Source organism: Danio rerio, chromosome 15 (assembly GCF_049306965.1).
Source record: "Danio rerio strain Tuebingen ecotype United States chromosome 15, GRCz12tu, whole genome shotgun sequence".
Lineage (NCBI taxonomy): Eukaryota > Metazoa > Chordata > Actinopteri > Cypriniformes > Danionidae > Danio > Danio rerio.
Genome location: NC_133190.1, coordinates 47,352,059 through 47,368,227, shown reverse-complemented (window position 1 = coordinate 47,368,227; position 16,169 = coordinate 47,352,059). Strand labels below are relative to the sequence as shown.

At 37.1% G+C, this 16,169-nt stretch overlaps 1 protein-coding gene and 1 long non-coding RNA gene across 14 annotated transcripts in view; one reads left to right on the top strand and one right to left on the bottom strand.

The window, feature by feature from the left end:
• The window catches only part of gria4a (glutamate receptor, ionotropic, AMPA 4a), a 202,852-nt gene that overhangs the window by 106,652 nt on the left and 80,031 nt on the right, over positions 1 to 16,169 (top strand). For all 9 annotated transcript variants that reach the window (XR_012390439.1, XR_012390438.1, XR_012390437.1 and 6 more), the window contains 1 exon segment: positions 14,959 to 15,165. Coding sequence is in view for 5 of the 9 variants with exons in the window: in XM_068213508.2 (XP_068069609.1) it covers positions 14,959 to 15,165 (207 nt within the window). In the remaining 4 variants the exon portion in view is untranslated.
• The window catches only part of LOC141377928 (uncharacterized), a 163,357-nt gene that overhangs the window by 106,269 nt on the left and 40,919 nt on the right, over positions 1 to 16,169 (bottom strand). The gene's annotated exons all lie outside the window — the stretch shown is intronic.

The window sequence follows — 16,169 nt, the reverse complement described above, 5'->3', positions numbered from 1 at the left end:
TAGATACCCCTTCAAACTGGGATTTTTCAGGACCACACTTAAAACCAAGGGGTAAGAAAATTTCTACAGCTACAGTGGCAGCATGGCTGCGCACTGAGGTAAAGAGTTCCACAGATTAGTAATTTTTTCATTATTATGAATTTAAACATTAAACAAACTCGTTTTAATACATTCATAACCACGTTTATGCTTTACCGTCATGCTTTAAAAAAAATAAAAATAAATAAAAATAAATAAATAAATAAAAATCGCTAAATTTAGCTATCTATAATCCCTAATAAAAACTCTTGTACAGCAGTTCCACAACATTCTGACTCGAATCCCCTGTCAGAAAAGTCTAGTGGCTGGGAATGGGCTTTTTACAGTTTCTGCTATAATGTTCATGTTGTTTTTGTGTGTTTAAATTGATGAATATGGCCACAGTGTAAATATACAGTACAGTTATGATCTTATTGCCACATTATAATGATAACATGATATTGTTGCCTTCATTTGTTTCCTGAAGATAAATACAAAAAAAAACGCAACTGGAATAACTACAGCAGTCGTGATCGTCTGATCTCATATGAAGAAAGAGATCACGTTAACATATGATGACGTGTGCAGGTGCTGTAGTGCTGTCCCGTTTCTGAGGGGTAAATTTTGAAGCCCTTCCCCTTCACACTCTGTTTCAAGGGCCATGGGGAAGGGGTAGGGGTACAAAAATAGATTTGGGATTGAGCCTTACTGTAACAAATGTATGGCTAATAGTTTATGTTAGTACATACATCAATTAGCACTAGTTAATAGACCCTTATTGTAAAGTGTTCCCTTTTTATTGTTGTTCTTGGAGGTATTTTAGTTTCCGTTCACAATAATAACCCCAAATTCCCCTTACAAAAAAATTTTTGAGTTTAGCATGCGGTTTTTCTCATGTGATGCTCAAATGATCCTTTACCAAAAATGTCATAAACATTCATTCAATTATTTTCTTTTCTAGTCCCTTTATTAATCAGGGGTCGCCACAGCGGAATGAACCGTCAATTTATCCAGCATATGTTTTACGCAGCGGATGCCCTTCCATACACACTCTCACACACACATACACTACGCCCAATATAGCTTATTCAATTCCCCTATAGCGCATGTGTTTGGATGTGTTTGTGTTTGCACCCAGAGGAAACCCACTCAAACAGGGAGAACATGCAAACTCCACACAGAAATGCCAACTGACCCCGCTGGTGCTTGAACTAGCAACTTTCTTGCTGTGAGGCATTTGTGCTAACCATTGTGCCACCGTGACGCCTAATCTAGCTTGTTTCATTCATTCATTCATTTTTTTTCAGCTTAGCTCCTTTATTAATCTGTGGTCAGCACAGCGGAATGAACTGCCAACTTATCCAGCATATGTATTATGCAGCGGATGCCCTTCCAGTTGCAACCCATCACTGGGAAACACATACACACTCATTAACATACATACACTACAGACAATTTAGCCTAGCCAATTCAGCTGTACCACATGTGTTTGGGCTGTGGGGGAAACCAGAGCACCCGGAGGAAACCCACGCGAACGCAGGGAGAACATGCAAACTCCACACATAAATTCCAACTGACCCAGCTGAGGCTCGAACAGCAACCTTCTTGCTGTGAGGCGACAGCACTACCTACTGCGCCACTGCGTCGCCCGTCATAAGCATGTCAGATTTTTGTAGGTGTATCAGGATCATTCTAAACTGAATGTCCAGTTCAACACCTGAACCCTGTTTGACTCACAATTCACACATTATGGAAACATTTGTAGAATCTCCATTCCAAATAGAGCTTACAGGAAGCAGTCTGTACAGGTCGTCACGGAAACACATTCTAAAATAGAATCTTTTTTTAAAGTCACGGCCCTTCAAAAGATACAAGAACTGCTCTCTCTCTCTCACTCCTGACATGCATTTCATCCTCAGTTATGCCTAGTTCAGACTGCGTGATTTTAGCCCCGATTTTGGCTCGCCGACAGGTTTTGAGAAATCGCCGACAAATGCCTGAAATCTCAGGCAAATCGCTGATCGTGCACGTGAGTGACAATCACACAGTATGAACGATCAAAGACGCGATCTGAGAGAATCACAGATGAGTCGCCGATGCCTGTGAGATATTTGGCGTGCTGAATATCTGGAGCTGTCGGCGATTCAAATCATGCCGTGTGAATTGAGTTTTGACTGAAAATAACATCGGCGATCGCCTACAGCCAATGAGAGAGCAGCTTTTCACGTGTGTGTGTATGTGTATACCTGCTGCAGGCCAGCGGGAGGCTGGGGGAGAAGTTAAAAGCGCTCTTTTTCGGTTTAATTGGACCCACGAAATAGAGGAAAAACTAGCGGAGGTTTGACAGGACTCAGGAGCACCCGTGTCTGTTTGACGTTTCATACAGAAAGAAATTAGTTTATTATCAACGTTGAGGAGAAAAGGCTTCCCTTTAAACCCAGGTGAGCAAACATGTACAAGTTCTACGCCATTAAAGGCTTCTTTCTCATTATGTAGTTAATAACAAAAGATATACCACGTGTTTTTGGCTGTGAGACGTAGTTTGGACGAAGTTGTCGGCGATTCTCCCTATAGTAAAGTCATGCAATGTGAAAGTCCCTGTCGCCGAACCATCTTGCAGTGTAAACAAAGCAGCGACGAAACGCAAGCCCAGATAGCCATGCAGTGTGAACACATCTGTGACACGACTACTTTGAAAATCATGCAGTCTGAACTCGGCATTACACACACAGAATGGCTGCTAAATGTGTGTGCGCGTGCTGATTAGCAGCAAACTAAAAGCCCTCTTCAACTAAATCAACACAAGTTGTTCTCGGAAACAAAATGGCATGATTCAGACTCTCCTGTAACATTGATTTATGTAACTCTGCACCTCAGAATCAGCATGAAATCAAATACAGGTTCATAATGTATATCAAACACTCTCTTGGGCTCTGAAACAATGCTTTTTATTGGTGAATGAATGTGATTAAAGGCGGCACGGTGGCTCTTAGTTTAGCACGGTGACCTCACAGCAAAAAGGTTGCTGGTTTGAGTCCCGACTGAGCCAGTTGGCATTTCTGTGTGGAGTTTGCATGTTCTCCTCGTGTTGACGTGGGATTCCTCCGGTTGCTCCGGTTTCCCCCACAGTGCAAACACATAAGCTATAGATTCAAACTGGCCATAGTGTATGTATTTGTTTCCCAGTACTGGGTTGCAGCTAGAAGGGCATCCACTACATAAAACATAAGGTGGAATATTTAGTGGTTCATTCCGCTGTGGCGACCCCTGATAAATAAGGGACTAAGCTGAAGGAAACTGAATGAATGCCATTAGGACTAACATGTTAACTTTAGCCTATATATGCACAGATAAACAGTAGTAGATCAAGAACAGGAGTTTGGGAATTGCTATAAACTAATTCTAAAATAAAAGTGACACTCAATTATAAAATCAATATTATGTAAAGGATAAAGTACATATAGGAGGTTGCCTGTGCTTTTTTATATGAAAACAACCATCCTTGATGTACTTTATCCTGCTTATTATCTGGCTACTTGCACACAAAACACAAATATTAGACACAAAACATTGCTGTGCGCCATAATAGTTTAATTCTTTAACTAAACGCAAAATTGACAGACACAAAACAGCTGATGGAGTATACACTAACCTCCACAATATTCAGTCAATTATTTATTTGTTAGTCCTGTTTTGAATCTGCCATTACGCTGACACGCAGGCATTTGACATGAATGCAGTTTACTAAAGAGAATCTGATTACTAATAACTTTCATTCACCGTCATTCCTTTTAAAAAGCACCTGGTCCATTTTATTTGTATATGTTTTACTCGAATGCTGAGCCGTCTGACAAAAAAAGTGCTCTTCTTAATCAAATCAGCAGGATTCCCTTCTGGATCTTTCACTTATTTCAAAGACACAACTGACTACGCTTACATGGACATCTGTAGTCTAGTTATTTGTTTTAATAGATTATAATATAATTAAGGTGTTTACGTGAAGTGCTTTCATGGAAGAGTTTCCTGTAATTTTGGGTGGCAGTTCGGCACTTTCACTCACGAACATTTCTTTAAGGCTCTCGTGACAAACAGGGGTATTAGACGCAAATAAGGGGTAAGGACTGGTGAGAGTGTTATGGAATTTAATAATGCACGCAAAATGGAAGAAAAAAAAAACTCTGCATTTTGCGGTGTAAGTGTGTGTGGATTTAAATGTGGCAAAAAAGTCCTACATGACGGTAATAGTTTTAATGTGGTGTTTACTTCAGTGATGCCACTAATATCTGCAGACTCCACATGTCTTAATTCAATTTCTGTTTAATTCAGTTTTGACTTTAGTCAGATTAAGGTCATCAAAAATCACTGTTTAGAGCTCTTTTGTAGGCCTACAGGTCAACACTCATGTTTAACTGAATAAACAGTTAGTAAACACAAGTACATCTTATTGAACATCATTTTTTTCCATCACCAATTATCAGAGTAAAACAGTTTCTCAAGCAGTTTGTGATGCATTTTGGAAACAGGAGATGAGCCCCTGATCTAATGCGACACCTGGCTTGAGAAATCCGTTCTCAAAGACTTACTTTTAGTCATTATTTGGGTAGCACACACATTCTAAATGCCTTCAGCAGAATCCAAACAAGCCATTTTAATTGATTAATTAATTTAAGATTACAGTGAGATTATCTAGATTAAAAAAAATAATCTATGCCCACCTATACTTATCACACAACACATGGACATGAGCTCAACCACTTTTGGTGATGCAATATATATCACCAACTCATAAAAACAATTCTAGCAACATCTCTATCTTTATTGGAGGAGTCAGTATGGTTAAAAACACTATAGTATTTACTGTAAATTACTATTGTATATTTTCATGTGGGTGTCTGACAGCTGAAAGTAGATCTGCTAGCAGATATGACAGCCTCTATTACTTTTACTCTACTTACTCTATTCTTTATTTATGATAAGCGTTTTGACATTCTGATTCCAATGGCTGATTATTAAACTGTTAAAATGACTAGAATTAAATGAAATATTCTCAAAAGGTCAAATATGACGTGTTATTTGAAAGAGTGTACTTGCATCGTGATGATAATATATTGACATTCTATAATATTCTATAATGTATTTAATAGTTAATAGTTTAATTCTTTAACTAAACGCAAAATTGACAGACACAAAACAGCTGATGGAGTATACACTAACCTCCACAATATTCAGTCAGTTATTTATTTGTTAGTCCTGTTTTGAATCTGCCATTACGCTGACACGCAGGCGTTTGACATGAATGCAGTTTACTAAAGAGAATCTGATTACTAATAACTTTCATTCACCGTCATTCCTTTTAAAAAGCCTTTTGATAAGCGTTTTGACATTCTGATTCCAATGGCTGATTATTAAACTGTTAAAATGACTAGAATTAAATGAAATATTCTCAAAAGGTCAAATATGACGTGTTATTTGAAAGAGTGTACTTGCATCGTGATGATAATATATTGATATTCTATAATATTCTATAATATATTTGCATTATATAACGGCATAAAATTGTCTTAAAATGACAATAATAATGTTTATCGCAATATATTTCGGTGCGATATATCTTACAACAAAAACCATTATTGCAACAGGCTTAATACACAACATAATATGACTACGACATCAATAGCAAATTATATTACATTTTTAAAAACTTGTCCACTGCAAGCTGGCATGAAGCCCATTAATTGATAAGAAATAAAGCATTTTGTTCCTCATTAAATGTTTCTGTTAGATGATATTAGTCATAAATGGCATTTCGTGTCGACTTCAAAGGAAAACTTCATAATTACACGACGTGAGCGCAAACAAATTCGGCCGTTCACACTATAAATAGAGCCGTTAATTAATCCAATGAGGGCTCAGGAATCAATCAAGTGTAAATGTAACAAACGCAGAGCAGCGAATCAGCAAACACTCATACACACACACACATACACACATCCAGACATGACAGACAGACTTTATGTGTGTGTTTCAGTGAGTGTGTCTGAAAGTGTGTGTGTTAATCTGTGCGAGCTATTGAATTTGAGTGCGTGTATGAGTGTGTGTTTGCGAGCAAGAGTGTGTGTACATGAGTAAATAATTGAGTGTGTATGTGTAGGAGTGAATGAGTGGTTGTGAGTGAGTCTGTTGCATGCGAGTGTGTAAGTGTTTGTTCATATGTTCAAGTGAGTGTGTTTGAAAGTGTGTCTAGTGAGTGAGTGTGCAAGTTTGGGTATGTGTGTGTGTATGAGTGTGCATGCATGCAAGTGTGTTTGTGTATGAGCGAGTGTGTCTGTGTGAAAGTGAGTGAATGAGTGTGTGTAAATGCAAGTGTTTGAGTGTGTGTGTGTGTGTTTATCTGTGTGAATTAGTGAGTGTGCAAGTTTCAGTGTGTTTGTGTGTATGAGTGGGCATGTGAGTGTATGTGCATGTGTGCGTGACTGTGTGTGTGTGATGTGTGTGTGCGCGTGTGAGTGAATAAATGTGTGTGAAAGCTTGTGTGCGTGAGTCTGTGCAAGCAAATGTGTGTTTAAGTGTTGGTGTGAATGTTTAAGTGGGCGAGTGAGTGTGTGTGTGTGTGCATGTGCATAAGTGTCTCTTTTTGTCACTGTTTGCATGCGAGTGTGTGAGCCTGTGTGAGTGAGTGAACAACTGTGAGTGTAAATAAGTGTTTGTGTGTGTTTTCAAGTGTGTGTGAGTGTGCACACTAGCAAGAGTGTGTGTGTGTGTGTGTGTGTGTGCGCAGGCAAGTATGAGTGTCTTCTTTGTGACCGTGTGTTTGCATATGACTGTGTGTTTGTGTGTGTGTGTGTGTGAGTGAGTGTGTGTTTGCTAGTGTGTGAGTATTTTTCAGCATGTGTGTGAATGAGTGAGCGTTTGAGCGAGTGTGTGTTCTCAGGTGTGTGTGTGTGAGAAACGCAATTGAGGGTGTATGTGCGTGTGTATGTGTACATACTTTGTATTTATAACACTGACACAAAATGTCCCCACAAGTATAGGAGTACAAGTTATTTCTGACTTTGTGGGAACCTTTGTTTGTTCCCCATGAGGAAAACTGTGTGTGTGTGTGTAAATAAGTGTGTTTGTGAGGGTGTGAGTTTGAATGTGTGCAAGTGTTTGAGAGTGTGTGTTCTCAGGTGTGTGTGAATGAGTGTTGAACACATATAGGAGTGACTGTGTGTTTACATGTGAGTGTGTGTGTGAGTGAGGCTGACAGCACACAGAGATGGACACAGTGAGACAGACAGACAGTGATAGAGAGAGAGAGAGTTTGCAGAGTAACTGATCGCTGTAATTAGTGTAACTGCAGGCCAGGAGTGATGATTGTGTGTAGCGTTCATTAACTCCACACCTGCAGACAGAAAAGCTTTCATCTGCACTGAAGCCTGTGAGGACAACACACACACACACACACACACACACACACACACACACACACACACACGAAACTAGCCATGCCAATCTTCAAGAACTCCCATGATTGATAAATTACCATCAGTTAATCAAGTAATCGTTAACCTTAATACTGCAAGAAGTGTTTGATTCAGTCACATATTCATGCATTCATTTTCTTTTCGGCTTAGTCCCTTTATTAATCTGGGATTGCCAAAGTGGAATGAACCACCAACTTATCCAGCATATGTTTAACGCAGCGGATGCCCTTCCAGCTGCAACCCATCACTGGGAAACACCCATTCACTCTTATTCACACACATATACTACGAACAATTTAGGGAGAACATGCAAACTCTACAGAGAAACGCCAACTTGCCCAGCCGAGGCTTAAACCAGGGACCATATTGCTGTGAGGCGACAGCTGCTTCAGTGCTAAATACAGGGTTCATACACATTTTTACAACTAAAATTCCATGACCTGTCCTTGACTTTCAAGTCAATTTTAATGACCTAATGTTCATTGCAATGTCTACATATGCGTGGTAAAAGAAAAACAATGCATGTTCAAATTTATTACAGCATATTGCAAGACATGCAACAATCTATTTAGTTTCAATTTATATTTATGTAAAATTTATTTAGATAATGCTTACACTGCACTAATAATATTAGCATGTTTAATTACTTTCCTTGTTGTACATGTAATTTGTTTAAATCATTTATTTACTTAAAAGTCTATTCACACTAAAAATCTTTTGAAAAATAATTCAGATATTTATATTTTAGCTAATTTGCCATAAATTTGTTCAGTAAATGTGTAATTTACGTTCTTGTACTTTGCAGTAAATTGATTGTATATTTATTAGTACACAGACAATACATCTGTCATGCACTTACAAACTTACAAATACACACACACATATATATATAAGGGCTGTCAAAATTAGCGCATTAACGCACGTGATTCTTTTGAAATATTTAACGTGTTAAAAAAAATAATGCAAATAACAGTTGCATTTTTTTACTGTTGTGGCCGACGTGTGTTCATAGAGTGTGTTCAATATATATATATATATATATATATATATATATATATATATATATATATATATATACATATATATATATATATATACACATATATACATACATACATACACACATACATATATATATATATACACATACACATACATATACATATATATACATACATATATATATATATATACATACATATCTATATATATATATATATATATATATATATATATATATATATAGATAGATAGATAGATATACTATATACACACACACACACACACACACACACACACACATATATATATATATATATATATATATATATATATATATATATATATATATGATTGCCTGCGGCTGGTCCCGCATTAGCTAATGCATGATTCACCAATCAGATCATTCCTAAATCGCTAAAAAATAACCAGCGCATTTTACCTTAGCCATCTTAGTCTTGAAGAATCCTACTAGAACCCTACTCTTTCACTTTTCCTTGACAGGGCGGCACGGTTGCCCAGTGGTTAACACTGTTGCCTCACAGCAAGAATGTCACTGGTTCAAGTCTTTACCTGGCCAAGCTGACATTTCTGTGCAGAGTTTACATGTTCTCCCCGTCTTTGCGTGGGTTTCCCCCGGTTCCCTGCCAAAGATATGTGACATAAGTAAATTGACCAAAACTAATTGACAGCATAGACGAGCACCTAATCAGCAATATATCTCTCTATAGTGATTTCCTAATTTGCATTTTCCATGAACAAGCAGGGGAGTTCCTGAGACCTACCTGAGCTCAAACTCCCCTCTCGCCCTCCAAAGCGGAGAGAGCCCCAGGATCGAGGATCTTATGAGCTTAGGGCTCTCTCCTGGGACAGCATGCCAAACACGCTTTATAATCAATCATCAGCTAAGTGTGAACTCTTAGGGCTCTATTTTGACGGTCTATGCGCAGAGCGCAAAACGCAGGGCGCAAACGCTTTCAGGGCGTGTCAGAACGCGTTTTTGCTAATTTACGGATTGGAAAATGCGCTTTGCGCCGTGGCGCATGGTCTAAAAGGGTTGAGTTTATTTTCTTAATGAGTTAGAGGTGTGTTTTGAGAATAAACCAATTAGAGTCTAAGACCCAGCTGCGTCGCGCCAAGAGCGCATTCGATATTTACAGGACGCAAAGTAAGTCTAAGTAGAAAAAATGAGCATTTCACAAGCAAACAGTTCACAGTTGACAGTTTTTTTAACAGAAAACTTAAACAGAGCTTCTACTGCATGAGAATGAGAGATAATGGATCTACTTTCACATTCACTTTTAGATAGGGAAACGTGTTGTATGCACAGACATCAATTAGTCTATAAATAATTAATTTTGTTTGTTAAGCGCAAATATTCGTTTCAAAACTATTTCTAAATTCAGTTCTAATTTCCAGCAAACGAATAAATGAACAATAATGACCAAGTGTGGTCAAAATACTGAGTTATATATTAAAACACATGCTATGCCCCATATGGTCTAAAACCTGACAGGTGGGCAAATCTAAGCTTGTTTTTAATAAAACAAATATAAATATGGATATAATAAATAATACTGCTAATAATAATAACATTATACAAAAGCAAATTGTTATGAATGAACTGAAAAAGCCTCCCGAGGTGAAGAAGACATAAAAGCAGTGATTTTTCATATTTATGTAGGCTAGAAAATAATATGTTTTGTAATATTTTAATCCTTTATATTTATATCTATTCTTATTATATCCTTAATATTTAATTTTTTTCATATGTAAAGATATTTGCCTATTGCACTCTTGTGCGTATTAAGCAGAGTGTAAGCGAGGTGCAACTCTGCGCTGGAGTTTAGACCGGGTTAGTTTTGGTCTAATGAAAAATCTATTATAGTTTCTCAAAATAGCAACGCGCCAGCGGATCTTTTTAGACCAGAACGCCTATGGGCGCACAAATGAGCGCTAATGCATTTGCTATTTAAACAGCGTAGCGCAACGCCTCAAAACCACTCTTGCGCCAAGCTGAAACTACCAAAAGACTAATGCATCGCGTCTTGCGCCACACTGCACCGGGTGTATGATAGGGCCCTTAAACTGTCCACAGATGGTAAGAAAACGGTATCTCTAATACTTGCATCAACACTTCACTTCTCAAGAGAATGCGAGCATTAAAGAAACAGCACACAAATTAGACATAATAAAGCATCAAAAGTAATTTTGCCATACATGAATATGAAACATAAATTTGTCAGGAATTAGATCTTTAGTTATCACTTTAAAATAACATTTCAACAACAAAATAATATAAAATGTATTAATATTAAACTGGTTCTTACTGTACAATCATGCAGCCCTATTTATCACTAAATGTCCAATTAAATATAAAGTTAACTTATTTTTATATTTATGAAAAATATTAGATTTCACCTGAACACTGAGCATAAGACTGCTAATAAATAAGTAAACAGTTTAGTCTAAAATTCATTGTACATACTTTTACTTCAGTAAATAAACAATGTTATAATCCAATTTAACAGATTGATCTATTAATTCTTGACTCTAAATACACTTTTTGTTAAGCACATGTAGTATACTTGAGTATAAATGTACTTATTGATTTAAGAATGCATTATCTGCTAATGTATTTACTAGTGAAGTCATTTAAAACATTAATTTATTGACAAAAAGGAGCAAGAACACCAGTCATGTGACCTACTGTCCAGGGATTAAGCGTAAAAAAATAACCTGTAATTTTCTTATAACATTACATTTATTTATCATCTGCTCTCACGTGCCTTCATATCAGAGGAATGAATTTCCATATCAAAACCTACAGCTTGTGTACATTAGATTCAGTCTGAACACCATGCAAATCACAGGTCTCGATTCCTGGTGGGCCGCAGCTCTGCAGTTTTGCTCCAACTAATTAAGGTATTCAAGACTACTAGAGACTATTAAGCAGGTGTGAGTTGGAGGTGGTTGAAGCTAAACTATGCAGAGCTGCAGCCCTCCAGGTATTGAGTTTGAGAACATTGATGTAAACGGTGTATAAACAATGTCAAATAATTGTCTATAAAATGAATGTACTTTAAGATGTACTGTATATGTCTTGTGCTATGATTCCTGCTTTAATGTGTATTTCTCTGATTGAAAATGCTTTTAGTTTCATTACATGAACTTCTTTGTTGTCGTTTGCTCTAATCTGATGATTATTACAGTGACGGCTTTATAAATGTATGCAAATGAATTAAATAAATGTTACATTTGTATGAGAATTGCACTTATTTGTTGCTTGTATTGTAAAAAGAAAGCTGTTATGCAAAAAATATGAAATATGTTGAAATAAGGAGCTACAACTTTGCTGTTAAGATTTCTTGTAAACATTTTTGGTGTCATTTTGTGCACTTTTCTAGCAGTTTCTCACTAAAAATGCTTAAAACAGGGGTCTCAAACCCAAATGGGCAGGTGGCATTTCAGTGACTGACAATTCATAGGAGGGCCGTTTCAACATTCAAGCACAAGAAAAAAAGTGGAAACCTGACATAACTGATGCATCTTAGGACAACAGACATGACATTTATATTTCAAGCATTCCCAGTCACCAGTGATAATGCAAATCAGCACGTTTATGGTGTCACACATCAGCTGCTGAAATCTATCTGTGGTTGTTGCGTGTATGGCCGAGCATTAGACACACTCAGTCATTCTCCCACAGAGTATGTGCAGTCAAAACTCTAGCTTTTTGTTTCTTGTTGTACATATTGAAGAGGAAGTTTAAACTGCTATGAAAACACTACAAATAATAGGCTTAACTAGAACCTAAAGTTCGTCGACAAACTTTGATTTTGGCTTGAGAAATCCAACGTGGCTGCGATAAGATTGGGAATGGGAGTTGACAATGAGCACAGCGGTTGCTAAGTGGTTGCTAGGCAGTTGCTAAAATGTTTATGGCATTGCTAGATGGTTGCTGAGCAGTTGCTAAATGGCAATGCTTGTGCATGTTTGATCAAATGCTAATACTTAGCAGACATTTCTAGCATATGTTATTGAACTTAGATAATCATCACTAGCATGCATAGTACAGGAAGTCCCATTTGCTAGCATGAATCAAACGAGCCAATACCCAGGTCCCTGCAATGATGTAGAGATATTGCTGTTTTGGTTACTAGGTTAGCCTGTTTTATTGCTATGGGGACAATTGACAGCTTAGTGACGATACATTAAAGCCTTTTGCCAATATAAGTGATATAAATCAACCCTGATGTCTCTATGACAGTCAAAAACTGGACTTGGATATTAATGCCAAAATGGCTTGCCATATTTTATTATAAAACATGATGCTTAAAAAGTGTGAAAGGGATACATGCTAAAATGGCTTGCCATATCAGTAAAAAGGTTAGTTTAAGTCATGGAGTTTATGGCTTGCCATATTTTGGGAAAAGTAATGCTTAAAAATTATTTATTGGAAAACCACAAGTCTGATACATTTACATTTAGCAGACGCTTTTATCCAAAGCGACTTACAAATGAGGACAAGGAAGCAATTTACACAACTAAGAGCAACAATGAATAAGTGCTAAAGGCAAGTTTCAGGTCTGTAAAGTCTAAGAAGGGAAGTATTAGTAGTATTAGTTTTTTTTTTTTTTTTTTTTTGTACAGTTAGTGTGATATTCAAAGAGGCAATTGCAGATTAGGAAGTGAAGTGGAGACTAAATAGTTGAGTTTTTAGTCGTTTCTTGAAAGTAGCGAGTGACTCTGCTGTTCTGATGCAGTTAGGGAGTTCATTCCACCAACAGGGCAGATTGAGCGTGAGCGTTCGCGAAAGTGATTTCTTCCCTCTTTGGGATGGAACCACAAGGCGACGTTCATTCACAGAACGCAAGTTTCTGGAGGGCACATAGATCTGCAGAAGTGAGAGCAGATAAGATAAACCTAAAAAGACATAGCAACAAAATCTATTTGGGGCTTGTATTAAAAAGTTATATTTCACATTTTTTTATTCAAAAACTAAAAAACTTATCAGCATGAGGAGATATAACAACAATCTTAAATGCAGAAGGCACATTTTGACCAAATTTGGGCCATGTAGCATAAACGGCCTAGTAGGAGATACGTTTGGTTTCGAAGATGGAGTAGTATAACAGTATGTTGGCTTTTGCGAAAGTTATTATTCTGTCCCAACCAATTGTATTATCCCAGAGCCTTAAAAACAGCAGAAAGCTGTTTGGGTAACTTCAGTGACTTCACTGCCACTAACAAAGTGACTTCACTGCCGATTGTTATTCTCAATATCTTTCTTTATTTTTGTAAAACTACAACAAAGAGGTAAACGTATGTACAGTTGAAACCAGAAGTTTACATACAAAACATCTAAATAAAGGGAATTCTTTATTAATTTTTAGACAGTCAAAAGTTTACATATATTTCCTTGGTATTTTTTAGCTTTGCTTTTAAACTGTTTAACTTTGGTCAAATGTTTTGGGTATCCTTCCACAAGCTTTTCACAATGGTTTGAAGGAATTTCGACCCATTCCTTCTGACAGAATTGGTGTAACCGAGTCAGATTTGTAGGCTGTCTTGCTCGCACGAGCTTTTTCAACTCTGCCGGCAAATTTTCAACAGGATTGAGATCAGGGCTTTGTGATGGCCACTCCAAAACATTCACATTTACTTTAACAAGTCCAATTCAACCAGCACTACATTTTACTAATGTGCATAGTTTTTATGCTAATTTTAATAAGCATATGAAGAAAATCTATTAAAGGAGGCCATTCAAATCGAAAATTTGCAAATTGATCATATTTTTTACACCACCAGCATAAGGTTTAAGCCATGAAGAAGTGTTTGAACAACAAATTACAGGTGCTTTAGCAGAAGTAGAGCACTTACAGACATGTATTTCAACGTATAAATCAGCCAATATTAAAACACATGTGTTACTGTCGACCGTACACTGAGAGAAAGTTAAACTAATCTGAATGCAGTACTTTATATGTCGACTAGATGGCGGGTCAAAACCACAAGTGGCTAGACCGGACTGCACAACAAAGATAGTGGCTCAAAAAATATATTTTTTGCGGGTCGAATCTCGTTATATTTTTGATGTGACTTTCGGGGTGGACGGAGGAGGAGAACGAGTTGTAAATGACCGGCAGGGCGGTAGTTTGAGACCTCTGCTTTAAAAAGTCAATTATTTGTACTTTATATTATTAATGCATGCAACTGGAATATATTTATCAGTAAACTCATTTTATGTTCTTGAATATCAAATTAAAAAGCTATTATTTTGTGCTTTGAATTAGTCCTTAAATGAATGTAATTAGCCTGTATATAAAGTTCTGTTTTTAGCATTTATGTTTAATTGTAATTCATAATGCAGTGTAATTCTGAGTTCAGCTTGACCATCCCTGCCCACCTCTGTGTGTGTGTTTGTGTGTGTGTGTGTGTGTGTGTGTGTGTGTGTGTGTGTGTGTGTGTTTAGGAAGGGCCGTATGTGATGTTGAAGAAGAACTGGGAGATGTACGAGGGGAACGAGCAGTTTGAAGGTTACTGTGTGGATCTGGCGTCTGAAATCGCCAAACATATCGGCATCAAGTACAAGATCTCAATCGTGCCGGATGGGAAATACGGAGCCAGAGACCCAGAGACGAAGATCTGGAACGGCATGGTTGGGGAGCTGGTGTACGGGGTGAGTGTTTCCTCATATACAAAGAAATATATATTTACAGTCAGGGTTTTACATTAACACCCGCCAAATGCGGGTAGATTTCAGCTCTGCCACTAGCCAATTTGGCTTGTTGCTGTGAGGCACTAGTGCTCACCACTGGGCCATCGTGTCACCCATCTAGGAAAGGAGGAGGAGTAGGGGTGGAAGGGGGGATTCTTCAAAATGAAGATGGCTGTGATATGGAACTTAAAGTATGTATAGTGGCTTAGGAATCGTCTGATTGGTGAATCATAAATTGAATAATGCAGGGCCGGCTGCGAGCAATCATAAGCATGTGATCCTCTCGAAATTAGTTTATAACTAAACTTCACTTTGTTCATCAATTTACCTATAGCGCATGTGACTGTGGGGGAAACCGGAGCACCCGGAGGAAACCCATGCCACAGGGCTCGAAATTAACTTTCTTACTTGGTAGCACCGGTGCTCCCAACCTGAAATATTTAGGAGCACCAGAAAAAATGTAGGAGCACCCACCAAAAATGAATTATATATTTGACAAGTTGTATATTAAGGGATTTATTGTATTTGAAAACAACATCAATTAGGACTAACAAAACCCAGAAACATTTATCTAACTAATGCTGTGATGACTTAATATTTGTGCAATAATTCCATAATGAATGTTGAATAATTATAAAATATTAATGACGATGATGATGACGACAATAATACTAATAATGAATTATGTTTCTCATCATCATGCTGCCTTGAATGTGCTTTAATGCAAGTTATCTGCTATATAAAGTCCTACTGAAAAATAAATTGATGGTTTGTATCAAACACAAATGAAGCATTGTAGTAAGAAATATTTATTTTGTACTATTGTTTTTATATGCATGTCAATTTAATAAATAATATTTCTGCTACAAAACAAACAAAATAATATAATAAATCATTCAATTCAATGCTGAAAGCTGCAAAGCAGTCATCAGTAATTAAATAGGAAAATAATGTACACCTCAAGA